Raw genomic sequence first — 25,535 nt, forward strand, 5'->3', positions numbered from 1 at the left:
CGTCGAGGCGATAGTCGACGACCAATGATGCCGTTCTCCGCGGTGCGGCAGCCCTACCAGGCCTGCCGGGTTGGAACGCGATACACCGCCGACCGGGATCAACTGTTTCTCTGGCCCAAACTGAATGTAAAACCCCACATACATATATCGAATAAATATGCATTTCATAAAACATTCCAATTCAAATTGAAAACAAATCTGTATTAACTACCTTAAATTCAACATGACATACCTACGCTCTGTGCATGGTTCTTTTCCAAGTGATTTCAAAATAAACCCGTCCAACCCGAGTTGACGTCACTCGCCTTATTGACACGTATAACATGCTGCGTACCCAACAGCTGGTCCTTCGAGCCGGATCTGCTTCGCCACGCTCGAGTCCAGGAGAGTTACAGTGGAGCCTTCGTCCAGTAGGGCCAGCACCGTCGTCGATTCCGATGGCTTGTATACTTCAACGGGCACCATCTTCAAGTACGCCCTGCTGATCTGTGTGCAGTTGATGGGAAGTCGCACGTTCTTCGCGATTTCCCTGTTCTCTGCTGGCTCTGTCTCCGGCTTCTTGTTGTGTAGCGAGTGGTGATGCCAGCGCTTGTACGTGCGGCATGGCGATCGTTGACATGTTTGCTTCCGTCGAGGCACTTATAACATAGGCGCGTGTTATCAAACTAATTAGTAGTCGGTCAAATTCATCACGAAAACTCTAAAACGAAACGCCGGATAAAAATATACAATGACAACAAAAAGAAGGCCAGAACAAATCGTAAAAGTAATTTTGGTTGTGTCCACGGTTCGGGAAAAGCGAAGAAAATAATATTATTTATGCTTATTCGAACCCGCGTAAACAAATGTCCCGTGGAAGCTGCGTCGCATCTGCGTAGATCTGATCATTTGAGATTGCTTTGTAGATATATTTACGGCGACACAATACGCTACCTGGAGTTTTGTGATATTTATCGCGACACGTGACACTGGCCCTATTCAATTGCCTTCGGTTAGTACGTGAGGAATAGATTTTCTTATTTATTTTGCTTTATTTGTACAAAGATTTCGTAAAAAAAATTCGATTATTCCTTTGTATCAATATTGTTGTATCTGTGATCTTTTTTTTTATGAATTTGATCGTTTATTTAAACGCAAAAGCTTTTATTGTGAATATCAGTTAATTTTTTAGTTATAGTAATTTATTTTTTGTTTTTAAAATCGTTGGTAGATTATTATTCTGTTATTTTAAAAACGATTAATTCTTTTGCATTCTACTAAATGGTAATATTAATTAAGAGCTGGTAACACTAAACGGAGCTGCGTGTGTCATGGCGGGCAAACGTCAAGTCATTCTACTCATTTGCCGACAGCGGTCGCATGCGGTGGTCACAGACAAACCCATTGGCTCTAAATCGCTAATTATTGTTGTAATCCCTGATTTTTAATACGCTTTTATTAGCTTCATACGTATGTTAGTATGTAACGGAACCTTTGAACATGATTTGACCCCCTTCAAAACGTCGGATTAACTCGAAGCTTGGCATACTTGTTAAGGACCGATGACAATTCAATATTTTAAGCAGTTTCATCCGTTATCCTTTCTAGGATAATCAGGATTAGCGATTTTGTGTTTACCTGAGACCCGGTTTGTCTGTGTCAAGACTAAGAAGGGAAACTACCAGGCGCGTCGATCACCTATTTTTCGGATAAGTTACCGACTGATTCAGATGACATTTTATAAAATTGAAATAATTGAAATTCAACTAAAAAATAAAAAATAAAAAATAGTTAAAAAAAAACGCTTTTATAGAAAATCCAACAAAAAAATTGAAAATAAATTTTATTAAAAATTATCTTATTGTAAAAAAAGCGTGGAGTGCATGGTATCAGTAGTTATAAATATTTTATGAACAGATATGAGTAGAAGGGTTATTTTGATAATATCCCGAAAAGCACCTCACGCCCCCCTTTTTCTTACACTATTTTTAATTAAAATTTATTAAAATTTATTTTCTATTTTTAAGTTGAATTTTCTATAAAAGCGTATTTTTTTAGTTTTTTTGAAACTATTATTTATGTTTGTGAAATTTAATCGTCTGTGTAACTAAAATAGTGAAAAGTCAACGCTACAGTCTACATATTTCAACGATTCCCGAAGTTCAATGACCACCATGGACTCCTGTGCTCACGAGTCCACAATTTACCACTCATAGACGAGAGCACAGTCTCTTGACGTGCAGAATTATACCCTTAGAGCTGCCTGTGACCTCGTAGGGGTAGCCACCTCACCGCTTTCCTTATTCCGACTTCATCGAACTCCAGTGAGATCGGGTGGATGATACACGCAAAAAAAATAATCTTCAGTACCGCTTATTCGTACCACTGTCGAACTTATACTGCTGTTTTCTTGCTAATCCCCTCCTAAATATAATAATAATCAACCTTCCGTCTGTTTTAAGGATGTCTTATCCTCCGACAAAATATTTACCTCGGAGGGGAATTAGAAAAAAAGTAACGCGTTTATTTTTGAAATGAAGGCTCTCCCTTTCTCGATTCTAGACCGACACCGGATCCTTCTTCTAGATTGAAACCAGCACAGAATTAAGCAAGTTAAGTTCAGCTGATTTTGGGTAATATATCTGTAGGCGCAAAGGAGCTGTGTCTTCTATTACGAAGGATAGAAAATACTGTGTTCCGTGGGCTTAATGCGAATTTTTTAACATTCTCGATAGCGTAAAAGTTAACTCAAATTTGTATGCAGTTGGAACAGCGGAGCGCAAACGTAGGCAAATTGATGTCAAATGCAATATGAGTTAACTTTTACGCTATCGAGAACATTACAAAACTAGCACTAAGCACACCGTTGGGACCACGAAGTTGTGTATCAAAGCTGAAGCTTGCGGTCAGCTGTGTTATCTTTTGGCTGTGAAATAGCTGCATTGTGATCCGAGCAAATACGTAATGTCAGTCGACTTAAACAATGAGGCGCTTTTGAGCAGAGAACCGTCCTCTCTGCGTTTTGAAGTCTTTTAAAATAACGACACAAGAAGCAATCATTAGTACTGCAATAAGGAAACTTAGAGAAGATCCTCAAAAGGGAGTCTTAGTAAAATAAATTTGACTCAATTATCAGAACGTCGAGCGAACTAAATGCATAGCAAATTGAATTTCTACCCGATTCAACGGATTCTTCTAACGGATATACGGATCGAAATTGTGCGCTGTATCGAAGCGTTATTGGAGTGAAGCTTCTTTAGAATCGTTGTGATTTCAAACTCGATGAAACGAAAAAATAAGTCCATATATCGTCGGTTAAATAGAAAAGTGACATAAATCAAAAAGACCAAACTTTACAGTACACATAGTTAAAAGTATTGAATTTTATTAAAATTAATTTTTCGGCATCTGTTAGATTTTAACTAATAAGTTTTGTATATCATTTAATAGGTATTTAAATGCTGATAATGATGATTTATTTGTTTTTAATAATTTAATAAAAAATATGGCAATTCTAGCTGGAAGTGTCGTTTTTCCACATATGAAATGAATACCACTGAATAAGTATTTTTTCAAAAATTAAACGTTTTTGTAGTCGAAAAACAGTTTTAATAAGATAAAATGTGGTATAAAAGTAAATATTTATTTAAAAAGTGTTATGAATTAACATTCAATAGTAATTCGAAAATTAACAAATCTGTATCTTGTCGCAAATGAACTTATTAAATTATCAATGGAAACAACATTGAGATCAAATAGTTAAAAGTGAAGTCTTCTTATAATATTTAAGTAAATAATGTTCAGTTTGATTTAAATTAAGATTTTATTATTATATATAATACTCTAAATCTAATAATCTTAATCACATTTCAATATGAATGCTTGTTTAGTTAGTATAGGACTAAATTATATTATCAGTCTCAAAAATCAAATAAAGCATATTTTATAGAATCAAACTTATCCAAAGTATTAAAAAACACAAACATTGAAATTCCAGTAACATTAAACAATATCTCATGGATTCCAAAACCCAAATACTTAAGCTTATCTATACAATCTTAGAAATAAGATATTATTTAGATATCTATAGATTTTCATAAAAGCTTTTATAAAACCTAGGAATAATATTTTTATCTATTAGTGTAAGTATGCCTGCTTTTTTATTATTAGAAACGCCTAATTTTGAGGAATAAAGACGTTCTAATTCTGTGAACTCTGTATTTTTCTTGGTTGTTCGAGTTTTGATGACAACAGTTTTAAAATCATTTTCTTTATAAGATAACTTGTAAAAAATCGGTCTTTGTACCTTTTCTCCACTTTAATAACTTTAATATCACCCATCTTTACCTTTTCTCTATCTTCATTTGTTGTATAATTTGGTCCTATGCCATCCGCAATCTTTTTAATGTCAAAGAAATTTCGTGGTTTAGTTCATGGACTTTATAGGGATTCCCCTTTTTTTTTGCGGTTCTAATCAATGTTATGTATTGTTCTGGTACATAAATAGGAGCTGATTTCAGAGATCTGGAAATATTGCGCTCAATAGTAGAATGAGCAGAATCTCCCTCATTTTGGGTGTGGCCTTTTATTAAAAATTTGTGAGTGATTGACGTCAAATTTTTTAAATTAGTTACAGCGTATATATACATTGCAATCATAAATTTATTCTTTTGTTGTCCACAACAATTGTCACTGTAAAATATAACTTGAAAGTCTTCTTTACTTTGCTCCTGGAGCCTTCTTAAATAATTTAAAACGCAGGAGCCTATTTCATTTACCCCTCTTAATCCCTCACCTTCGTGCCAGACGTAGCAATTCACATCTTTGGAGCCAAGCTCGTAAATGGTAAAGTTGAGTACGTTCAGTTTAGAAATGTAATAGAAATTGGAGATGTCACCTCTAGGACATGGCATTACGGCTTGCAAATCGTAGGTGGCAGCTATACATTTATTATTTGTATTTTTTTTATCCAGTTCTTTTTCTTTCCTGACTAAGTCTTTTTCTTCTAGGTGAGAAAAATACTTGTCCTCTAATGGCTGTTTATCTTCTGCATTATCATAAGCTGCAAAATCTTCACATTGGTCCTTTTTTGGAGATCAGAACGAAATATTATATTCTTTGCTAAATATATTATAATATATTTGATAGTCAGCATACGATCGACTTTCTGCTCGGCATTTTTCAACATAGTCTCTATGCAATTGCGCAATGGAAAGCCCTCCTTCAATATATTCTCGACTTGTAGTAGCCCGACAGTAATGACTCTCGATTCTAGGAATGGAATTGATGTGTTCTTTAATCCTTTCAATAACTGTGCTGTCAAGTTTATTGTAGTTTCCATGTCTCCCTCGGTTATCACCTGCTAGAAAACCTCCAACTACAGAGTTTTGCATATAAATCACCGTTCTTATTGGTCTATCTGATATGCCTAATGTATTTTTGAAAAATGTTTTGCAAACCCGGATATCTTCTTTGTCTACTTCAAAATAAAATGCGTGATTATAATCTTTTCTAGTACTTCCTTCACGAATATAGCGATATTTAGGTTTAATTGCTTTTACATATTTATTAATGAACTGACGTTGTTTTTCTAAGTCTGCCATCTTCCAGTAGTTCGAAAAAATAATTTGACGCTTTTCCTCGCTTATCTTATTAAAACATTTCAGTTTACACTTATCATTACAAGTTGGTTTTAATTCCCTTTCTTTCATTAGCTTTTTTGATTTAGATGACGATAAATACGCTTTTCCAGAGTTCCTTAATAGTTTTGCTTTATTTTTTTTCCATTCTTTGGGTACAGCTCTCCGTTTTCTTCCTTTTTTCTTTTCTTGTTCAATTTCAATTATTTTTTCTCGCCGATTACTCATTGTGATGCTTTCATCTTCAGATGTAGAAGATAATTCAAGATCTTTATATAAAAAATCGGGGTCATTATCGACATCATCAGATGAAAAGTCATTTTGACTATTAGAATATTCAGATTTAGAATTATCATCATTGTATTCTGAAGAACAATTAGATTCTGGAACTACTTTATTCAATCGTGGACGTTGAAGGTCAGAAAGTTGTATTTGGTTACTTGATACTGATTCTGAATAATTTACTGTAGGTTCCATATCAACATTATTTGGTCCAGGTAGATCATTCTTCATAAAATATGGCACAATTTGTGAATCCGAAACATAACTGTGGCTATTTAAATTTGATATATTATTAACATCGCTTTTTACAAGACTGCGAACAGTATCTAAAGGACTGAAAATGGGCTTATTATAAACAACTGGATTCTCTTGGTCTTCAGAGAACACCATTTTCAAAATTTGCGCACTACGATTCATCCTAAAAATAAATGAATATATTTATATAAAGATTTAATTTAAAAAAATACATTGTTTTTAAGTCCATTCAAAAACATTGCACTTTCAATTTTGTAAAATGCCTTTAAGTAAATATTGCAAAAGATAAATCTTTATTTAGAAAAAAAACATGAACAATAATCTATTTTTTGAACCTTACAGTCATATTTCAAATTGTAACTATTTTCTATTGAATCTATTATATTACAGCTAAATGTATAATTATATAGATAAATGTCCTAAGTAGAAATCGGTCGTATTTCTTTCATATAATTTCTCAAATTGATGTCACATGTCAAAAAAATACATTCTTCTTTAAAACTTTTGGCACAACTAAAACCAAAATTAAATTGAAAAACGTCGTTTCTCGAAAAAATACATTATTTCGTAGATATTACTTACCTTTTACAGTTGTATTCAAGCACTTTTTTGGAAAATGTCACTGTTCTTGAGAAGCGTCCGTGTTCGCACGTTCGCGTTTGCGTTGCAAATGGCAGAGTGACGTTTTTCAACAATGAAAATGGCGAATTACCACAGAGTATCAAAGTGACACTTGTGGCAGTACGGAGTTTTTGACGTTTAATTTGATGATGTGTCATTTTTCTATTAAAATACATACGATAAAAAAACGTTTTAACAGATAATATTAATTTACAATATTTTTGAGAAATGTCACTTTTCTATTTAACCGACGATATCTTATTTCTATTTAGTTTGTTATCAACAGATGTCGCTGCACGTAAATTCAACAATTCCTGAATCGCGGTGACGATATGTTACACAGTTGATAAACGTTTTCGTATTTCTCTTTTTAAATCTTACTTACCGGGGTAGGGATGCCGTGATCATGCAAATTGCAGGCGGTTCCCCTAGGGTGAGAATGCTCCATTGTATGCTGGTCATTGCTGGTTGACCCTTGCGAAGATTTTTATTTTGTTAAAGTTTCACGTCTACCGTGTGTGCGTGCGCGTGCGTGTGTGCGTGTGTGTGCGCGTGTGTGCGTGTGTGCGTGTGCGTGCGCGCGTGCGTGTGTGCGTGCGTGTGTGCGGGTGTGCGTGCGTGTGTGCGTGTGTGTGTGCGTGTGTGCGTGTGTGTGTGTGTGTGGGTGGGCGTGTGTGTGCGTGTGTGCGCACACACACACTTTCTATTATTATTTTATTTTAGCTCGCATAAATGAATACGACACTAGTAGCCAAACTGAGGCCACGTTCTGGGTGGCTTCTGAATTCTGAATTCTTCATGGATTCCTTTGAAGTAAATAAAACAGTGGTGCTAAAATAATTATAATTCGAATACTCTAATTAAGTTAGCAATTCTTATGTATGTAATTACTATAAAACTGAGACTTAGATCTCATATCACAAGGTGGGTCGGCGCAATCACATTGTTATTGTCTATGGGCTCCAAATTTGCTATAACGTACGGACAGAGAAAACGAATTTACATACATATGCCAGCTTTTACTATTCGAAATCATACATGTCATTACGGATTCATTAACGGTGCTTTTACGTACCTCAAGCACCGGCCACCATCCTCGTTGAACCCGTCGCTTGCGACAAAGAGCTCGACGAGTAAATTAACCGATAGACCCACTGAGTTTCTCGCCGGATCTTCTCAGTGGGTCGCCTTTCCGATCCGGTGGTAGATTCTACGAAGCACTGCTCTTGCTAGGGCCAGTATTAGCAACATTCCTGGTTTGAGCCCCGTGAGCTCACCTACATGTTAGTGCGAAGCTGAAATACTCTCTCAAGGCTTTCAAGGAAAAAAAACATCGAAAATATAAATCGATTGCTATTAAAATTTAACGCGGCGTTCATGTGTGCAATACAAATGCGTGTGTATCGACATCCTCTCGCGTGAACGACCAGCAAATTGACGCCGCGGTATTCCGGGGCGGGGAAATTTTTAACGCGAACGCGTTGAATGTCGCCTACTAATGTCGACGCGCGCCTGTTTTGGCTGTCTTCGGTATAGCTATACATTTGAATATTCTTACGACGAATATCGAATTTTTTTTCAATATATATATAGACTAGCTTATTATTATTATATTATAATACATTGTGTATTAGTTGTATGTATATTTACGGAGATATGTATGTGTGCATGTATGTGTATATGTATGTGTACATATTATATGCATATGTATTTCACTGGATTGGTACACCGCGCGTAGTTCGTTTCCAAATGATTCTTGTCCACCTGATGGTTGTCTGGAAGTTATCGCTCTTAGCGATAAGACCGCCAATTGCACTTTTTTGTGTTTAATGTATCGCACTGTTTATTTGTTTTTTGGTGTACAATAAAGAATACTCTCTCTCTCTCTCTAGCTTTTGCCCGCGACTTCGTCCGCGTGGAATAGTTCACAAAATATAATGCTTTAGTTTAGAACAAATTTGGTTAGCATAAAAAACGTTATAGTGAGCCAACCTTAACATATAGACATATGCTGTCGCGGACTTTTTTTAGATCTTTTAAAGAGGAACAATTCTGTTCTACATTATTTCAGCGAAACTTTAATCATTTCTGTAGCGAATGCAACGGCCCGCAGCCCGATTTTGAAACATTATTTATTGTTGCTCCGCTTGCATTAGTCTTAGCGTGATGTTATATAGCCTATAGCCTTCCTCAATAAATGGGCTATCTAACATTGAAAGAATTTTTCAAATCGAACCAGTAGTTCCTGAGATTAGCGCGTTCAAACAAACAAACTCTTCAACTTTATAATATTAGTATAGATACATAATATGAAGTAGTCGTGGCCTAAAGGATAAGACGTTCGGTGCATTCGTATTTAGCGATGCACCGGTGTTCGGATCCCGCAGGGCGGGTACCAATATTCCTCATGAAATACGTACTTGACAAATGTTCACGATTGACTTCCACGGTGAAGGAATAACATTGTGTAATAAAAATCAAACCCGCCAAATCATAATTTGCTTAATTTAACTGTACTGAGACCTTAGAACTTATATCTCAAGGTGGGCTGTGAGTTTTTATGAACATTTTAAAACTCCCATAAATTCCGTGAATGAAGTCGAGAATTTCAGTTTCTCTCAACTTAAACAATATTTGAGAACAGCTTTATAACTAACTTGTTTTGTGTGGCCAACATATTGTTTCTCATAAGCTTCAGCGTTAAGCTCTTTGCTCGCGATGGCTTGCGTAGTCGCAGCCTAGAGTATAACACGTCCGGGGTACCCGTAATTAGCGATGCGACAGTTCAAATCCCGCAAGCAGGCATCAATTTTTGTAATGAAATTCCTTTTTTGTTATACTAGCGGCCCCTAAGTAATCGAAATTCGACTATAATTATTGATTTAAATTATAAGTTTGAACATTATTATGGTTCTATTGTCAAAGACTATAACTTCTATAATCACAGATTTCGACAAGGCCACGCTATAGATAAATAAACTGGACGTAAATTCTAGGGATGCTCCAAAAAGTCCACTGAAAAAATCTCAGTAAATGACCACCATTTTACTGAGATTATATTGCATCCCATATCATCTCATCTCATTTCATTTAATTTCATCCCAGTTGATTAATGTCTCAAATTAATCATCTTCATTTCATTTCACTCCATATTATCATTTTTCATACAAATAAGAATATAAATTAAAATAAGACATGACCTAAAGGTCTCAGTTACCAGGCCATAAAATCCCTTAAAAAAGTTATTAATTATAGAAGTTATAATATAGTCTTTGACAATAGAACCTCAATAATGTTCAAACTTATAATTTCAATTAATTATAGTCGAATATCGACTACTGAGGGACCACGAATATAAATAAACGTCTCAAGGCAGGTATTTATTACATTTATTTGCCACTTAATCGCCCGTAAAAAAAAATTTTCCTACCTAAACTGATCGTCTTGAGAGACCATTTCAGCGTAACCTTAACTAGTAGGTGAGATCACGGAGTTCAAACTTGATGATGTTGCTAACACTGGCCCTAGCAAGAGCTGTGCTTCGCAGAATCTACCACCGGATCGGAAACGCGACCCACTGAGAAGATCCGGCGAGAAACTCACTGGGCTTCCCGTACAATAATGATTCGCAAATGTTAAAATAAACAGTAATAGAACAATCAGTTGCGCCCCTTAAAATACGCGAGATTGAATCAAGCCAATAACACTGCCAACGTCGTTCTCATACATCACGCGGCTGTCACGCAGGTGAATCATGTGTGGCTCCACTTAAAGCGGGTATATTATTTAGTAGTAGTGCAAGAATTCATTGGTAATAAAAAAAAACAAGGAGGAGGTTGTGGTTTTTGTGATGAAAGGCACAGACCGAGATGTTCGAATAACTTTTTGGTTTATCTGGGTGAACTTTAGGGCTCCAACACCTTAAGGGCCGCTTTTTCGCGAATGCATCACTGGATTGGAATCGCGACCCACTCAGAAAATCCGCTCAGAAACTCAGCGGGCTGACGATGCTCGTAAACAAAGCCTTATTCGTGGTAACTAGCAATATTGGTTGTATTTTTTTGTGTTGAAAAAATTGTTACAGCTTATAATTACAAATAAGAGTACCGTTGTCCCCACAGTGTTACAAAACATGAGACCCGTTACACTTGACTCGGCGAACGTCTTTTTTGAAGAAGAAAAAAAAGTAATTTTACAATTATTAACAAGCAGTTTATCTAAAATAATTGAATAGATAAAAAAACTAATTAAGTTATTAAAGTAGGAAATAAAATACACAATCTCAGAATTCGAAACGTTTGGCTCCCGCGAGTTTTTTTTTTAGCTTAGATGATTGGACTAGTTCACGGCCCACCTGGTATTAAATGTTTACCGAAGCCCATAGATGTCGTATTATGAAGCTGTTGTACCACAATAATGCGAAGAAAACTTGGGTCCTGGTTTGAAGGGTCAATCTTTTGTGGCAATTTCTGGTTCCAATACATGGAATACTAGTTTGAGTCTAGACAATCGACGTGATTTTCCCCCATTGCCGAGTTTTATTCTCAAAGAATTTGTTGAACAATTAGCGATAAGAACTATAGATCTGATACCAGAGCCAACTGAAATCATTATTTAGTTTTTTACTGGTGGTAGGACCTCATCTGAGTCAGCATCCATAGGTACCACCGCCCTGCGCCTATTACCGCAGTGAAGCAGCAATGCGTTTCGGTTTGAAAGGTGGGGCCGTTGTAGCCGCTGTAACTATACTGAGCCTTTAGAACTTATATCTCAAGGTGGGCGGCGCATTTACGTTGTAGATGTCTATGGGCTCCAGTAACCACTTAACATCAGGTGGGCTGTGAGCTCGTCCATCCATCTAAGCAATAAAAAAAAAAGTCTCTGGGGACTCTCATAATGAGCTAGCGGGTGGTGTGTTGGAACTCTCTGTGATTGTAATCCACGCTTTTTTTTTTTTAATAAAATATATTACACTATTTTCAATTTAAATTTACTAAAATTTATTTTCTATTTTTTAGTTGAATTTTATATACAAAGCTTGTTTTTTAGTTTTTTTTTTAAACTATTATTTATTTTTAATATTTTAGTTAAATTTTCTATAAAAGCGTATTTTTAAAACTATTAAGTACTTGAACATCGATTCCTGCCTTATCGAATATAGATAAATATTATATAAATTGGCAAAAAATCTTATTTTGCAAATTGAATAATGGAATAAATCTTATCAAATTAGTGTATTGTCATCGGTCCTCGATAAATCTACAAAGTTTGAATGAAATCTGGTCGTTTGAAGTGGGTCAAAATCGCGTTTAAAGGAGTCAGTTACAAACAGACAAACATACATACAAGTGAAGCTAATATAAAGTGTGTAATAATAATAAGCAACTGTTAAAAATAACTGTTAACGTTACCTTATTTATGAACTACATGCCGATTTTGTATAATTATTTACAGAGTGAAAGAAAGATAATTCACTGCAAAATCATACGGCAGACGTCCTGAATGTGCAGCCTTGGATTGCCTCAAAAGCGAGTACCTTTTCGAGAAGTTTTTTTTTTTTTATTGCTTAGATGGGTGGACGAGCTCACAGCCCACCTGGTGTTAAGTGGTTACTGGACCCCATAGACATCTACGACGTAAATGCACCACCCACCTTGAGATAAGTTCTAAGGTCTCAAGTATAGATACGTCATTACGTTATAGTACCTCTCAAAGTTTACAAAATTGGTCCCAATGCGAGTCTGTAATATAAAGATTCCCCACGCTGTAGGCCCGCTAATAACTCCTCGGCACGTTCTTTATATCATTCGAGGCTTATAGCTTAATATCCAATCAAGATTGTAATTTCTGTGCGGATAAGGCTCGACACTGACTCTCATTTTGGATCAGCCGATATTTTTGAATTAGTTTTTATAAAAAAAAAACTATCTGACCCGGCAGACTTCGTAGTGCCTCAATCGATAAATAAAAGACCTAAACTTTTGTATAAAATAAACGTAAAAAAATAAAAGGAATCCGTCCAACGGGGGACACATCAAAGGAAAAACAAAATTGTTTGTTTTTATTTAATTCCGACTATTTTCATATTTTTTTTCACCTTTTGAACCCTCTCTGGACTTCCACGAATAATTCAAGACCAAAATTAGCCAAATCGGTCCAGCCGTTCCCGAGTTTTAGCGAGACTAACGAACGGCAAAGATAGATAGATGTATCAATAGTTTTCGTGAGAGTAAAAACAAAGTTTATGTTTTTTTTTTTGTTTTTTTTTATTGCCTTTGTAGGCAGACGAGCATACGGCCCACCTGATGGTGAGTGGTTACCGTCGCCCATGGACTTCAGCAATGCCAGGGGCAGAGCCAAGCCGCTGCCTACCGCTTAATACTACAAATGATGTGTATGATTGTTTGGTAAAATAAGAAATCTTTTCATTACGTATATAAATATCAAATAGTACCGACAATTGGCAACAGTAATAATTTTGATTCAATTTCATTTGATTTGATTTAATTTTTGTTTATTTTTATTTTTAATCATTCTGATAAATTATAATTTTAATTATGTTGTAGGTATTTGATTTAAATATTATGTGATTGTATGTGAAATTTTATGGGCTTAAGTTTCCTTAAAATAAACGCATTACATTTCTCAGTTTTAAATATCGAAAATGCAATGTCTTCTCATTTAATTTTGTGAACTATTAAGAGTTTAAATGATGGCGTTCTGATGTCTATGCTTGAAAAAAAAAAATAAAAAAAAAAAAGATAAAATACTGAACGTATCCGAGTCGCCTACACGTCTATGCAGACGGCGCTTTCAGCAATTTCCTGAAGCCGCCAGAAAGAGACGTCCGATGCCTCTCGTTCTGCACTGAGATTACCGTTTCACCGGACCCGCTTCAGAAATTCAGTCCGGCTTCAGAATCGAAAGAGAGAGCACGTGTCGCGGTGGCTCACGAAAATTTATACAAAGCGCGCGTTCGACAAACGAAAGTGACGTATCAAGTTTTTTTTCCGTCAAGTTTAGTGCAAAGGGTTCGATTTTGAACGGCTCAGTTTTGTTAGTGCGGTTCCCAGTTGAACTGGTCGTTTGCCAAATTATTAAGATTAAAATAAACGTTTGAATATTTTCGTAGCGGACACTAAAGTATGCCGCTAGCCGACTTCAACATAGTTTGCTGTGATTAATTGGATTTTGTATAGGGATTTCACGAGATAAAAGGTAATGTGTTAATAGTTTAAATAATATCGTACGTGTTACTAATTTTTGTAGGTACTTATTAAACATTGAGAATGTCTCTTAACGCTAGAGGCGAAGGAATCGACTTGGGGATTCCAATTTTAATATGTACATGTTTATCAATCTAATCTTAAAAATAGTAAAAGTAGGTAATTTAAAAAATTATGCTGAAATAGCAAACCGAACTAATTTCATTTTTTTTTTGTATCCTGTTGATACTGGTCAGGATATCAGAGCATAAAGAGTATTGCATGGTCGTCGGTCCTTGACGCGTGTGAAAATTATCAAATTAATCGGACCCCTTGAAGTAGGTGAAAATGACAGTCAAAGATTCCATCACATACAAACAAACTAAACTAGTAAAATATGTTAGGTTATAAAAAATTCTAATACGTTTACAAATTGAATTTTCGATATCGAACCTTTCGCCTTCCGTTGAAATTCGATATCAATATGCAAGTGTAAATTATTTATTATCTGTCAAATTTGGCAATAGGTTTAATTATTAACATCCTAATTTTAAATAGGCTTTATGATTTTCTGTTCGTGGATTCCTTACTATAATAATGTAGGTACTTATGTACTTAAAAGAATAAATCAAAGCTATCAGTCAAATGCACATGCAATGTCTTCTTTAAAGTAAGAATCGATATGGAGGGAAAAAATTCCGCCATTTTTTAACAAAAAATTTTTTAAGGTTTTTATGACCTGGTAACTAAGACCTTTAGGTCAAGTCTTATTTTAATTTTAACGACATGAAATAAGTTTCGTAGAAATTATTGAACACACTAATACGAGTCAATCTCAATTTGATTTATTTAGAGTACAATTATAAGACCCCGAGACGAAAACGCTTAAGTTCTTACAAACCAATTCAGTTTCTTCGAAGAGTCAAAAGCCCATGAAAATGCCTTCGTACAATATTTATGGAAATACGAAGATAACGATACACTTCAAGTTATCTGTGCCATCATTTGACGTCAGGTCAAAGCCAAGGTCAAGATGTAATTCTTAAAGATACAGCATTATCTTCGGTTTTAAAGAGCCTTAAACATAATTAATACAACTAACAAATCTTGCATTTCTACTTGTCATTAGAGATATAGTGAGAAAAGATTTACCTTCGTATTTTTTCGGAAAAGTTCGTATTTATCGTGCTAATTTCATAATTATTATGGTTGTAACATTTCTATATTACTAGTGGCCCTACAGTAGTCGAAATTCGACTATAATTATGTATATTTATATTTTTTTTTTATTTGATTGGTTTTTTTAATGTTAAGTATATTTCAATGATACTATGTACACATATGGACTTATTGTTGTCTGAAATAAAATAAATCATTCATTCATTCATTCATTCATTGGAATTGTAAGTTTGTACACTATTATGATTGTATTTTATACTTCTGTAATCACAAATTTCGCCAAGACTACACTACACTATAAAAATATTAACAAAGACAAACAATATTTAATCTATTCTCAATTTGACAACAGACATCAAGAACAAAAGCTTGACAATAAATAGTATGCATGCGTGTGTGCGTCAAATACATGGTATGTAGTGTGTGTAATGTTTTCTTTATTGATATAATGTATCTTTTATGCATTATTTAAAAAAAATATTAGCATTGTGCACTTCTTCTCTATATTCTCTATAAGTGTGGAAAATTTCATACTCTTCCGTCCGCGCAATTTTCGTAAAAAGGGATACAAAGTTTATGCTTCACGTATTAATATATAGATACAATGACATTATTTATTTTGAAATTTGACACTAAACAATAAAGTTCCATATTAATCACTGAAGTATACTATATAAGTCTATGATATTAATGGATGCGAAAATGTCACTGAATTATAAGGTCTATGGAAAATGTCACTTATTTAATACGATCATTCATTGACAGTTGGGGTGTCATCGTATTCCGATAAAGATCCGAGTTTTCCCGAAGGAAAATAATTTCTCACTACGTCTATAGCTGAGGCTTAAAATAATTTACAGTTTTCGTGGATGTGTGATTTTGGTAGCTTTTGCCTATAGAGATACAGATAAGACAAAGTAATAGTAAAACTGCTCTGTCTATGAGCTTGCATGGGAAGATACCGGTCACCGTCCTCGTGGAACCTGTCGCTTGCGAGGCGAATTATCCCATAACACAGCCCACTGAGTTTCTCGCCGGATCTTCTCAGTGGGTCGCGTTTCCAATCGGGTGGTAGACTCTGCGAAGCACTGCTCTTGCTAGGGCCAGTGCTAGCAACACTTACGGCTTGAGCCCCGTGAACTCACCTACTTGTTAGGGCGAAGCTGAAATAGCCTCTCAAGGCTATCAGCATAGGTAGGAAAAAAAAAGGTTTTTTTTTATTGCTTATATGGGTGGACGAGCTCACAGCCCACCTGGTTTTAAGTAGTTACTGGAGCCCATAGACATCTACAACGTAGACGCGCCCCCCACCGTGAGATACAAGTTCTAAGGTCTCAGTATAGTTACAACGGCTGTCCCACCCTTCAAACTGAAACGCATTACTGCTTCACGGCTGAAATAGGTGGTACCTACCCGTGCGGACTCACAAGAGGTCCTACCACCAGTAAGTAAGTCCCAATTTAGCATTAACCACCAGCCGATTCGGTTCAGATCGGCGACTATTTGAACACATTAAGTAGTGAAATACAATAAACTTATTTTAGGGAATAAAAATTGTAGCAATAACGTATTCAAAAGCAACAGGTGCACGGCCGACAAATGGAAAACTTATTTCCGAGGTACTCACGCAAGAAAAGCTTTATAGCATACCGATTATTTGCTTAGGACGAAGCTTTGTCACGTAAAGTAATTTCTACGTGGTCTGCGCGACAAGAACGCGACGTTAAAACGAAATGGAACGTGGTCTTCGTAGTCTTTTAACTGGATGTTTTTGCACAAAGTTATTGCTTAAAAAAGCAGTCCCAAATGGAAAGAATACTTTCTATATAATACCTACTAATTTTTATTTAATTAATTTAATAATGTCATTTTGTTGTCCTTTTCATAACTGTTTTTTTTTATTTTTTATTATTCATGTTCTTTTTATTTTTTAATATATTTTACAATGATGTGTATTGGTCGGTCTGATGCTGGTGTGCGCGTCACTCCGCAGGTGCCGGCGGAAGATCAGCGCCGCAGTACCGATTGTCTCGATACTGTTAGGCATTGCTGAGCCGGTAACCATTTCCAAGCCTCGTTATTTTTGTTATCTTTTTTATTTATTTTTTGTACTTAATTTGTGTTTGGAATAAATGTTTATTATTATTATTTACATATGTTTCCCCTTTCTCAGTTCAGTCTGTCGACAGAGCCGGTGGAACTGTATATACGGGCTTTTGGCCAAGTAATATACATTAGTTATGAGTTAATAATTATGCTAGTTTTTATTGCGTGTAGTAAGTTTGGTTTTCTTCAAGCTGCATAAACTTTCTCACTATTCTGCATGTATTTAGGATAGCTGCCTTTTGTAGTGAAATAAATATGTTATCTTTTAAATCTAGAAGCTTTAAGCTGTTGTGGATGTGGTTTGGGACAACTCCAGTGGTTGAGATTATTATTGGGACTATGTATGCTTTTTTCTGTTTCCAAATTCTAACTATTTCTTCTTTAAGTTCTGTGTATTTTGTCATCTTTTCTGTAAACGTTTTTTGAATGTTGTGGGTATTCGGGACTGCAATGTCAATAATGTAGGTGACTTTATTGTTTTTATCTTGTAAAGTGATATCCGGTCTATTGTAGTGAATCGTCCTATCGGTAAGAATAGCGCGATCATAATAAAGTTTACAGGAGTCATTTTCAAGAACGGTTTGTGGTTTATAATTGTAGTACGGTGTGTTTATATTTTGTATCAATTTATGTTTGAGAGCCAGTTGTTGATGGATAATATTAGCAAGTTGGTTGTGTCTGTGAGTGTAATCTGTCTGTGTAAGGGTTGAACATGCTCCAGTTATGTGCTGTATTGTTTCTGGCTGGGTGTTGCATTTGCGGCATTTATCGTCTCTAATAGTGGGATCTTTAATAATATATTTTCTGTAATTTTTTGTGTTTATTACTTGGTCCTGTATGGCAATTAAAAATCCTTCCGTTTCGGGGAACAGACTTCCTGTTTTGAGCCACATGTTTGATGCCTTGCTGTCTATGTGAGATTGGCTTAGGTCATGAGGGTGTCGTCCATGTAGCGCTTTTTTCTTCCAGTTTTCTTCCATGTCTTTTTGTGGGTTTCTATTTCTTAGGTTTTCTGTATTATCTATTAGTTCTTTTTGTTTGAGATTTAGCGGTGTGTAGTTGTTATCATTTTGTGCTATGGCTCTGTGAATTTCACTTAAATCTGATTTTATGTAGAAAAATGTTTTTAAGCTGTGTATTTGTTTACGCCATAGATGCCAAATATCTATCATGCCTCTACCCCCGTCTTGTCTTTTAATTGTCAATCTTTCTATTGCAGATTTTGGATGAAGATTATTGTGTTTTGTTAATGTAGTCCTTGTTATGCGTTCTATTTGTTCTATGTCAGTTTTGCTCCATTTTATTATTCCAAATGAGTAGGTTAGAATGGGTATTGCATAGGTGTTCAGTGCTTTTATAAGATGTTTTCCAGATAATTTCGTTTTGCAAATGGCATTGATACGTTTTTTGTACTCTGAAGTTAATGATTGCTTTATTGTTATATGATCGAGTCCTTTGAGCTGCTGAAAGCCCAGATATTTATAAAGGTCACTAGGTTCCATCGCCGTTATTGTGTTTGTGTCATCTATTGTATAATCACCGGGTTGGACTTTTCCTTTTATTATATGTACGGTTTTACATTTATCAAGTCCAAATTGCATACTGATGTCGTTGCTGAATATCGTGGTAGTATCTATTAACTTTTTCATTTCTTTGTCATTTTTTGCGTATAATTTAATGTCGTCCATATAAATCAGGTGTGATATTATTGTTTCGGTGTTATCTTGTTGTTTAATGCGGTATCCCGCCCGGTCATTATGCAATTGATGGGATAGTGGGTTCAAGGCGAGGCAAAACCACAAAGGGCTGAGAGAATCACCTTGGTAAATACCCTTTTTTATGGCTATTTGTCGTGTTGTTACAAAATTAGGAGGGTTTTTTAATTTAAGTGTGGTTTGCCAATGTGTCATGATATTGCGTAGGAAGCTTATTATTATAGGGTTAATTTTGTAGATTTCTAGGACTTGGATCAGCCATGAATGTGGGATGCTATCAAAAGCTTTTTTGTAGTCAATATATGTACAGTGTAAATTTCTATTTTTTGTGGTGGCGTGTTTCATGATGGTTGAGTCTATAATTAGCTGTTCCTTGCAGCCCATGTGGCCTCGTCTACACCCTTTCTGTTCTTCAGCTAAGATATTATTGTGTTCTATATGTGAATTTATTTTCTTTGTAATAACTGTTGTTAAAATTTTGTAAATAGTCGGAAGGCATGTAATTGGTCGATATTGGGATGCTTCTATAGAGAAGTCACCTTTTGGTATCATATAAGTGATTCCTGTCGCTATGAATTCGGGAATACTTTGATTTCCAGAGATAATATCTGTTAGATTTTTGGCTATTGTTTTGTGTAAGCAAATTAGTTTTTTAAACCAAAAATTATGGATTTTATCTATACCTGGGGATTTCCAGTTATGTAGTCTAGCTGTTATAGTAGTTATTTCTTCCTCTGTCACGTCATCAAATTGCATTTCTTCTATTGTATCCCATCTTTCTTTTTCTTCAGTAATCCAATTTGCTTTGTCATTATGTTTTGCACTATTTTCCCATAACCTAGCCCAATACATTTCCAATTGTTCTGCTGTTGGTATATCTATATTACTATTGTCTCGATCAGTTTTCGGCTTTATTAGGTTTCTGTAGAATAGTTTTTCATTTGTTAGAAATATAGTGTTCTCATTCTTTCGTTTCTGTGAGTTGTTATATCTTTTTAGTCTGTGGGCTTTTAGAGCTAATTTTTGTTTCAGTGTGTCTAAAAATTCTTGAGATTTTTTATTGCCATTTTCGTGTGATGTGTGTATTTTAGTGTTTTTAAATATTTGTTCAACGCTTTGGACTACTTTTTTAGATCTATTATTATTTATGTATTGGGTCAGTTTACCAATATCTGCTCTCAATTTTGCTATATCCTTCTCCAATCTTTGTTGCCACGGTGGTTTGAAGTTTTTTTTATGTCTCGCGTTTCCTTCTATTGCTATAATTTTATATTTTAGTTGTTCCGAAATAGTTACGGCGGTGCAATATGTTAATGTATGTACATCTGATAGTTGTGTGTCTGGTGAGATGTAATCTACAAGTATGTCATTATTAAATAGACGTATCAGTTCATTTAGCTTAGAGCTATATTTAAGTTTAGGCAATGGCGGCCTTGCTTTAGGGTCCATGCCTGAGTACATTGTTAAATTCGTTTCAAATTTATCTTTAACTTCTTGTGTCTGTGTTGCCCCTTCTGTGGGGTTAGTATTTAAAATATCGACTTCATTTTCTAACAGCAGAGTTATTGATTCGGTTTGAGTGGATGAATGAGAGGTCTGTGTGCTAGAGATAATATTTGTATGTTGCTGTGTTTTCTTCGTTAAAATAGTTTGTGGAGTAAGTGTCGTATATTCGTGTGAATATGTTTCTGAATTTAATTTTTCATTTTCAACATTATTGGTTTGTTCGTCTTCGAGCTGTTTTCTCACTTCCTCTTTTAGTCGGTCTAGGGTTTCTTGAGATAGTAGTTTATTTCTTTCTATTGCCCTTTTTTGGTCAGATATTCTTTGCTGTGAAATTATTACATTAGGGTATTTTAGTGAAAAATGTTCATGCAGCTTTTTTCTGTAAATAGTCAGATCAGTTTCTAATTTAGTGACGTAGTAGTAGGTGCGCATGATAAATAGGTTTACTTCTCTGCTCCATTTCATGCGCACCCTTGTTTTGCCAGCTTTGGTGGACGCAGGTAAAAAGGCATTCGCCCCCTGCGCAACATCCATAGTCGACGTTGGTGAGCCTCTATGACCCGAGGATGATGGTGATGATTGTACCGAGGGGTTGTATGAACCGGTACTCGGGCTGTAAGGTTCACATGGGCTATTGCTCCTACTTTCTACATCGTGATTTCTGTTGGCGGCTGTAGCATTTTCGGGTTGTAAATCCCCGGCGAGAGCCCGCCTGCTCAACTCTCCGCCGCTGACGGATCCTATGCTGGAACACCCAGCGCCAGCTCCAGGTGTGCCCCGGCGATCGCCCCCGGGAAGCGGCCCTCTCAATTTTCTTTTTAGTCTTGTCTCCATATTAATGGGTTACCTTTACCTTGTTAGCCGCGTAAGTTTCGATAGTACGCGTTTCCGCTCCCCACGTGGACAGATGTTCGCCTCGGACGTAAGGTAGGATTTTAGGGAGCTTATTATTATTATTATTATTATTATTATTATTATTACTAGGGTCCATGGATAGTTTTAAGTACGCGCTAGGGATCGGGATCAATAAAATTTTTACCGAAGTATAAATTAAAACTGTATTCAACAATTAGAACACGTAACGAACACTTTAAAATTCTTAATTCACTTCTTCCTCTTCGCTTCAGGAGATCCGTGACTTCGTGCCATCTCTGCAACGCGCTTATAGTCGATACGACATCCCTAGATTTATCGAGAACATTCTGAGAGAAGTCTAGTAGCTTCGATGGCGTTGTACTTCTCGAGCGAGTTCGACGTTACTAGTTCCATTTTTTTTTATTGCTTAGTTGGGTGGACGAGCTCACAGCCCACCTGGTGTTAAGTGGTTACTGGAGCCCATAGACATCTAAAACGTAAATGCACCACCCACCTTGAGGTATAAGTTCTAGGTCTCAAGTATAGTTACAACGGCTGCCCCACCCTCCAAACCGAAACGCGTTACTGCTTCACGTCAGAAATAGGCGGGGTAGTGGTACCTACCCGTGCGGACTCACAAGAGGTCCTGCCACTAATAATTAATTTATTATATTTATATTAATATATTTAATTTCTTATTTTATTTTCATTTATTTATACGTATTTCATTACAAAATTGGTACTTGCCCGCGGAAATCTCAGGTAGGCTTAATATGGTCCAGCATCTCACTAATTTCCAGGGATACTTCACATAGTTAAGATAACTAGGGTCCCCTGATAGTCGAAATTCGACTTTAAAATTAATTAAAACTTTGAACATTATTAAACTTATATAATTACAGATATCACTAAGACTATACTATAGACAAATAACAATATTAATCTATTCTCAATTTGATCACAGACTATACAATAACAAATGTTTGACCATAAATAAAGAGTATATGTGTTGTAGCAAATACCCACATGGTAGTGTGTGTAATGTTTTTATTTATTTATTGATTTAAAGTATTTTTAGTGCATAACTTAAAAAATTTTTTGCATTTTGCAATCCTTCTCTATATACTCTACAAGTGTGGGAAATTTTATACTCCTCCGTCCGCGCAGTTTTCGTAAAAAGGAGTACAAAGTTTTTGCTTCACGTATTAATTTAAATTCAAATTCAAATTCAAAATCATTTATTTCAACTTGGATGTCATCAAAAACACACTTGTTGAATGTCAAAATGTAAAAGAAAATGTTAACTCTACCACCGGTTCCAAAAAAAGCCACAGTCCTGAGAAGAACCGGCGAAACAAACTCGGCGGCCTTTTTTTTTTTGTATTTTCTCAACTATTTTCTTTTTTTTTTTAAAGAAGAAAACATATTTACAGTATACGAAAAAACAAGTCAAAAAAATACAATTCAAATAAATAATAATAATAATGAAAAATGAAAAGGCCAGGAGCGAACGCCTCATTCCCACGTAGTGCCATCTAGTAAATAATCCTTAACTTTATAATATGCCTTGTTGCACAAACGTTCCTTGACAGTTTTCTTAAATCTATGAACAGGTAGTAGTTGAACATTTTGTGGGATCTTGTTGAAAAGTTGTACACCCAGCCCCCTGAAAGAGTTGCTTATTTTCTTAATTCGAGCCGCCGGCAACGCAAGCCTATGTTTGTTCCTAGTGTTCACATGCAAATCGCAGACTCTGGGGAATTCTACAATGTTTTTACGCACGTACAATAAATTTTCAAAAATGTATTGGGACGCTAAATTTAGAATTTTGATTTCCTTAAACTTGTCCCTCAAGGATTCCCTCGGGTGCATATTATAAATAGCACGAATAGCCCTATTATAAATAAAGATTTAGTGAAGTACCTACTTCGAGGAAAATGCGTAAAACAACACGAAGCTTTATAATTTAATCTCGTAACAACCGCCCGCCTTACGCCTAGTCACACGCCGATTTAGCCAACATAAATAGGTCAGATATTTTAGAGGCGACACGCGGAACCCGAATGCAGATGTCATTGAAAACTGTTTTGTAGACGCACTCGCATACCAGCGAGCTTCCGGCGCCGTACTTAATAAAACCATCAAAACTATCATTGTAGCTACAATGCATTTACATTCTCTTCCTTCACTATTCAATCTAGTCTTTTTTTTTATGATTGAAAGATTACTGGTGGCCCGGAGGCCTTTCCGGTGGCCCGGAGGAGTTTCAACAGGACAGGTGGGCGAGCAAAGGCTCAGCCAGGAGCCGTGGGATTTGCTAACAACTGTCCGAGCGCCTCCGAAGGAGACCTCACAACTCAAGAGCCATTGCTTCGCGAATGAATCTACTACCGGATCGGAATCGCGACCCGCTGATAAGATCCGGCGAGATACTCAAAGGGCTGGTGCATGGGTTAGGTTGCACGTCGACCTCTTTGTCGAGTTCGACGAGTACGGTTACCGGGGTTCCTAAGCCTGCTCCTAGTGTTAGAGCTGAAGGCGTTGCATCAATGCATGCAATCTATTCTTCTATGGAACGCGCTCCCACTCAAAATAAGGCCGGCCACTACACGTGAAGCGTTTAAGACGAGGGTTCGAGAAATGTTTCTCAGACAGTTAGCAAAGTCATCCAATTGGTATTTATTTATATGTCAGCACACGTCAGGGATGGCTGAGCGGTAGGTTCCGTCATCACTCGTATTCGATTGAACTCAGTTTAGTCAATAAAGCTTTTCAATAATAATTATTGAAACTCAACACACACGACTTTCACAATGACAGGGTAAACCGACAGTTTCGTTCCACATACCGACAGACCGACTGACTGACTGACTGACTGACTGTCAGAAACTCACTGACTGAGACGGACGGAATGACTGTCTGACACCGAATGCCACGACTCTGTCCACGTACCGCCATTTTATACTGTGGCGTTACGGAGTCTACCCTTCATTTTGTGATATTTATCAAAACAACATTTCATCATTTAAAATAATAATCAAAACCACCGTCTTAATATTACTAAAAGTCGTTATCCACGACATATATATATTTTATTAATCTTGCAGTAGATTCGTTTGCAAAAAAATTCACATGAGATCTTCTGCGGTCCGATTTCTTCATTTTAAGTCCCTTTCCTTGTTAAACCTACCCGTGCGGACTCACAAGAGGTCCTACCACCAGTAAGCTTAAACGTAAACATTGCAACCAAAATGATTATCAACATTATATAACATTGACAAATTGTCAATAGCAGATGTTAACTCAATCTTATGTGCAATCGACAGTGCAATAGTTGGCAACGTCTTCAAATTCGAAAAGTAAGAATCTATATATTAATACGTGAAGCAAAAACTTTGTATCCCTTTTTACGAAAATTGCGCGGACGGAGGAGTATGAAATTTTCCACACTCATAGAGAATATAGAGAAGAAGTGCACAATGCTAATATTTTTTATTACATTACATTAATAATACATTAAATCAGTAAAGAAAACATTACACACACTATACCATGTATTTGACGCAACACGCATTCATACTATCATATTTATTGTCAAACTTTTGCTCTTGACGTCTGTTGTCTAATTGAGAATAGATTAAATATTGTTTCTCTTTATTAATATTTTTCTATAGTGTAGTCTTGGCTCTATTTGTAATTATAGAAGTATAATAGTCTTTGAAAATAGAATCTTAATAGTGTACAAACTTATAATTTCAATTAATTATAGTCGAATTTCGACAACCGGGCGATCACTAGTAATTAAATAAAAATACATACAAGGAATGATTTCTTTATATTCTTTACATTAACAAAACGAGTTTTGATCGTGGAATTAATTGGGGTTGTTAATGATGGTAGGTCGTATTGCAAGCCCGCAGGGGTAGGTCTTGCCTTTGTGTCGTTCTGAACACAAATTCCTAACAACGAAACTTTAATAAAGTCGAGACATCAAAAAGTAAAACAGAACGGACTTACAAGTCGCCCCGAGCCGAATCGAGGGAGCTTCCGCACAAGACCGCGTCGCAAGCTTAAAAGCGCGATTCTTTTTTTTACACGCTTTATTTTCCTACCTATGCTGATAGCCTTGAGAGGTTATTTCAGCGTAACCTTAACTAGTAGGTGAGCTCGCGGGGCTCAAACCTGACGACGTT

The 25,535-nt window shown here is 35.9% G+C and overlaps 2 protein-coding genes across 3 annotated transcripts in view; one reads left to right on the forward strand and one right to left on the reverse strand.

Annotated features, from left to right (window-relative positions):
• Positions 1–306: 306 nt before the first annotated feature.
• LOC105841614 (uncharacterized) lies at positions 307–6,820 on the reverse strand. Its single transcript, XM_062674478.1, has 4 exons — positions 6,738–6,820; positions 5,144–6,318; positions 4,775–5,041; positions 307–638 (listed from the first exon to the last, which is right to left on the reverse strand). Exons 2-4 carry the CDS (start codon positions 6,315–6,317, stop codon positions 307–309), a joined length of 1,773 nt encoding a protein of 590 aa, XP_062530462.1. The 5' UTR covers position 6,318; positions 6,738–6,820.
• Positions 6,821–13,606: 6,786 nt separating this feature from the next.
• The window catches only part of LOC105842927 (uncharacterized), a 239,466-nt gene continuing 227,537 nt past the window's right edge, over positions 13,607–25,535 (forward strand). Inside the window, exon 1 of one of the 2 annotated variants that reach the window (XM_038017922.2) lies at positions 13,607–13,994. The gene's annotated coding sequence lies outside the window, so the exon portion shown is untranslated. The remainder of the gene's footprint in view (positions 13,995–25,535) is intronic. The other variant, XM_062674425.1, reaches the window with a different exon arrangement.

The sequence above is a fragment of the Bombyx mori genome, chromosome 20 (genome assembly GCF_030269925.1).
Source record: "Bombyx mori chromosome 20, ASM3026992v2".
Lineage (NCBI taxonomy): Eukaryota > Metazoa > Arthropoda > Insecta > Lepidoptera > Bombycidae > Bombyx > Bombyx mori.

What these genes read in the sequence shown, in the direction of transcription:
- LOC105841614 (XM_062674478.1), bottom strand. Translation starts at nt 6,317, where the DNA reads ATGAATCGTAGTGCGCAAATTTTGAAAATGGTGTTCTCTGAAGACCAA. An exon ending in TGAAAAATGCCGAGCAGAAA is followed by an intron (nt 5,042 to 5,143) that starts GTCGATCGTATG and finishes AAGATTTTGCAG; the next exon opens with CTTATGATAATGCAGAAGAT. An exon ending in TTGCTACGTCTGGCACGAAG is followed by an intron (nt 639 to 4,774) that starts GTGAGGGATTAA and finishes CTATGTTATAAG; the next exon opens with TGCCTCGACGGAAGCAAACA.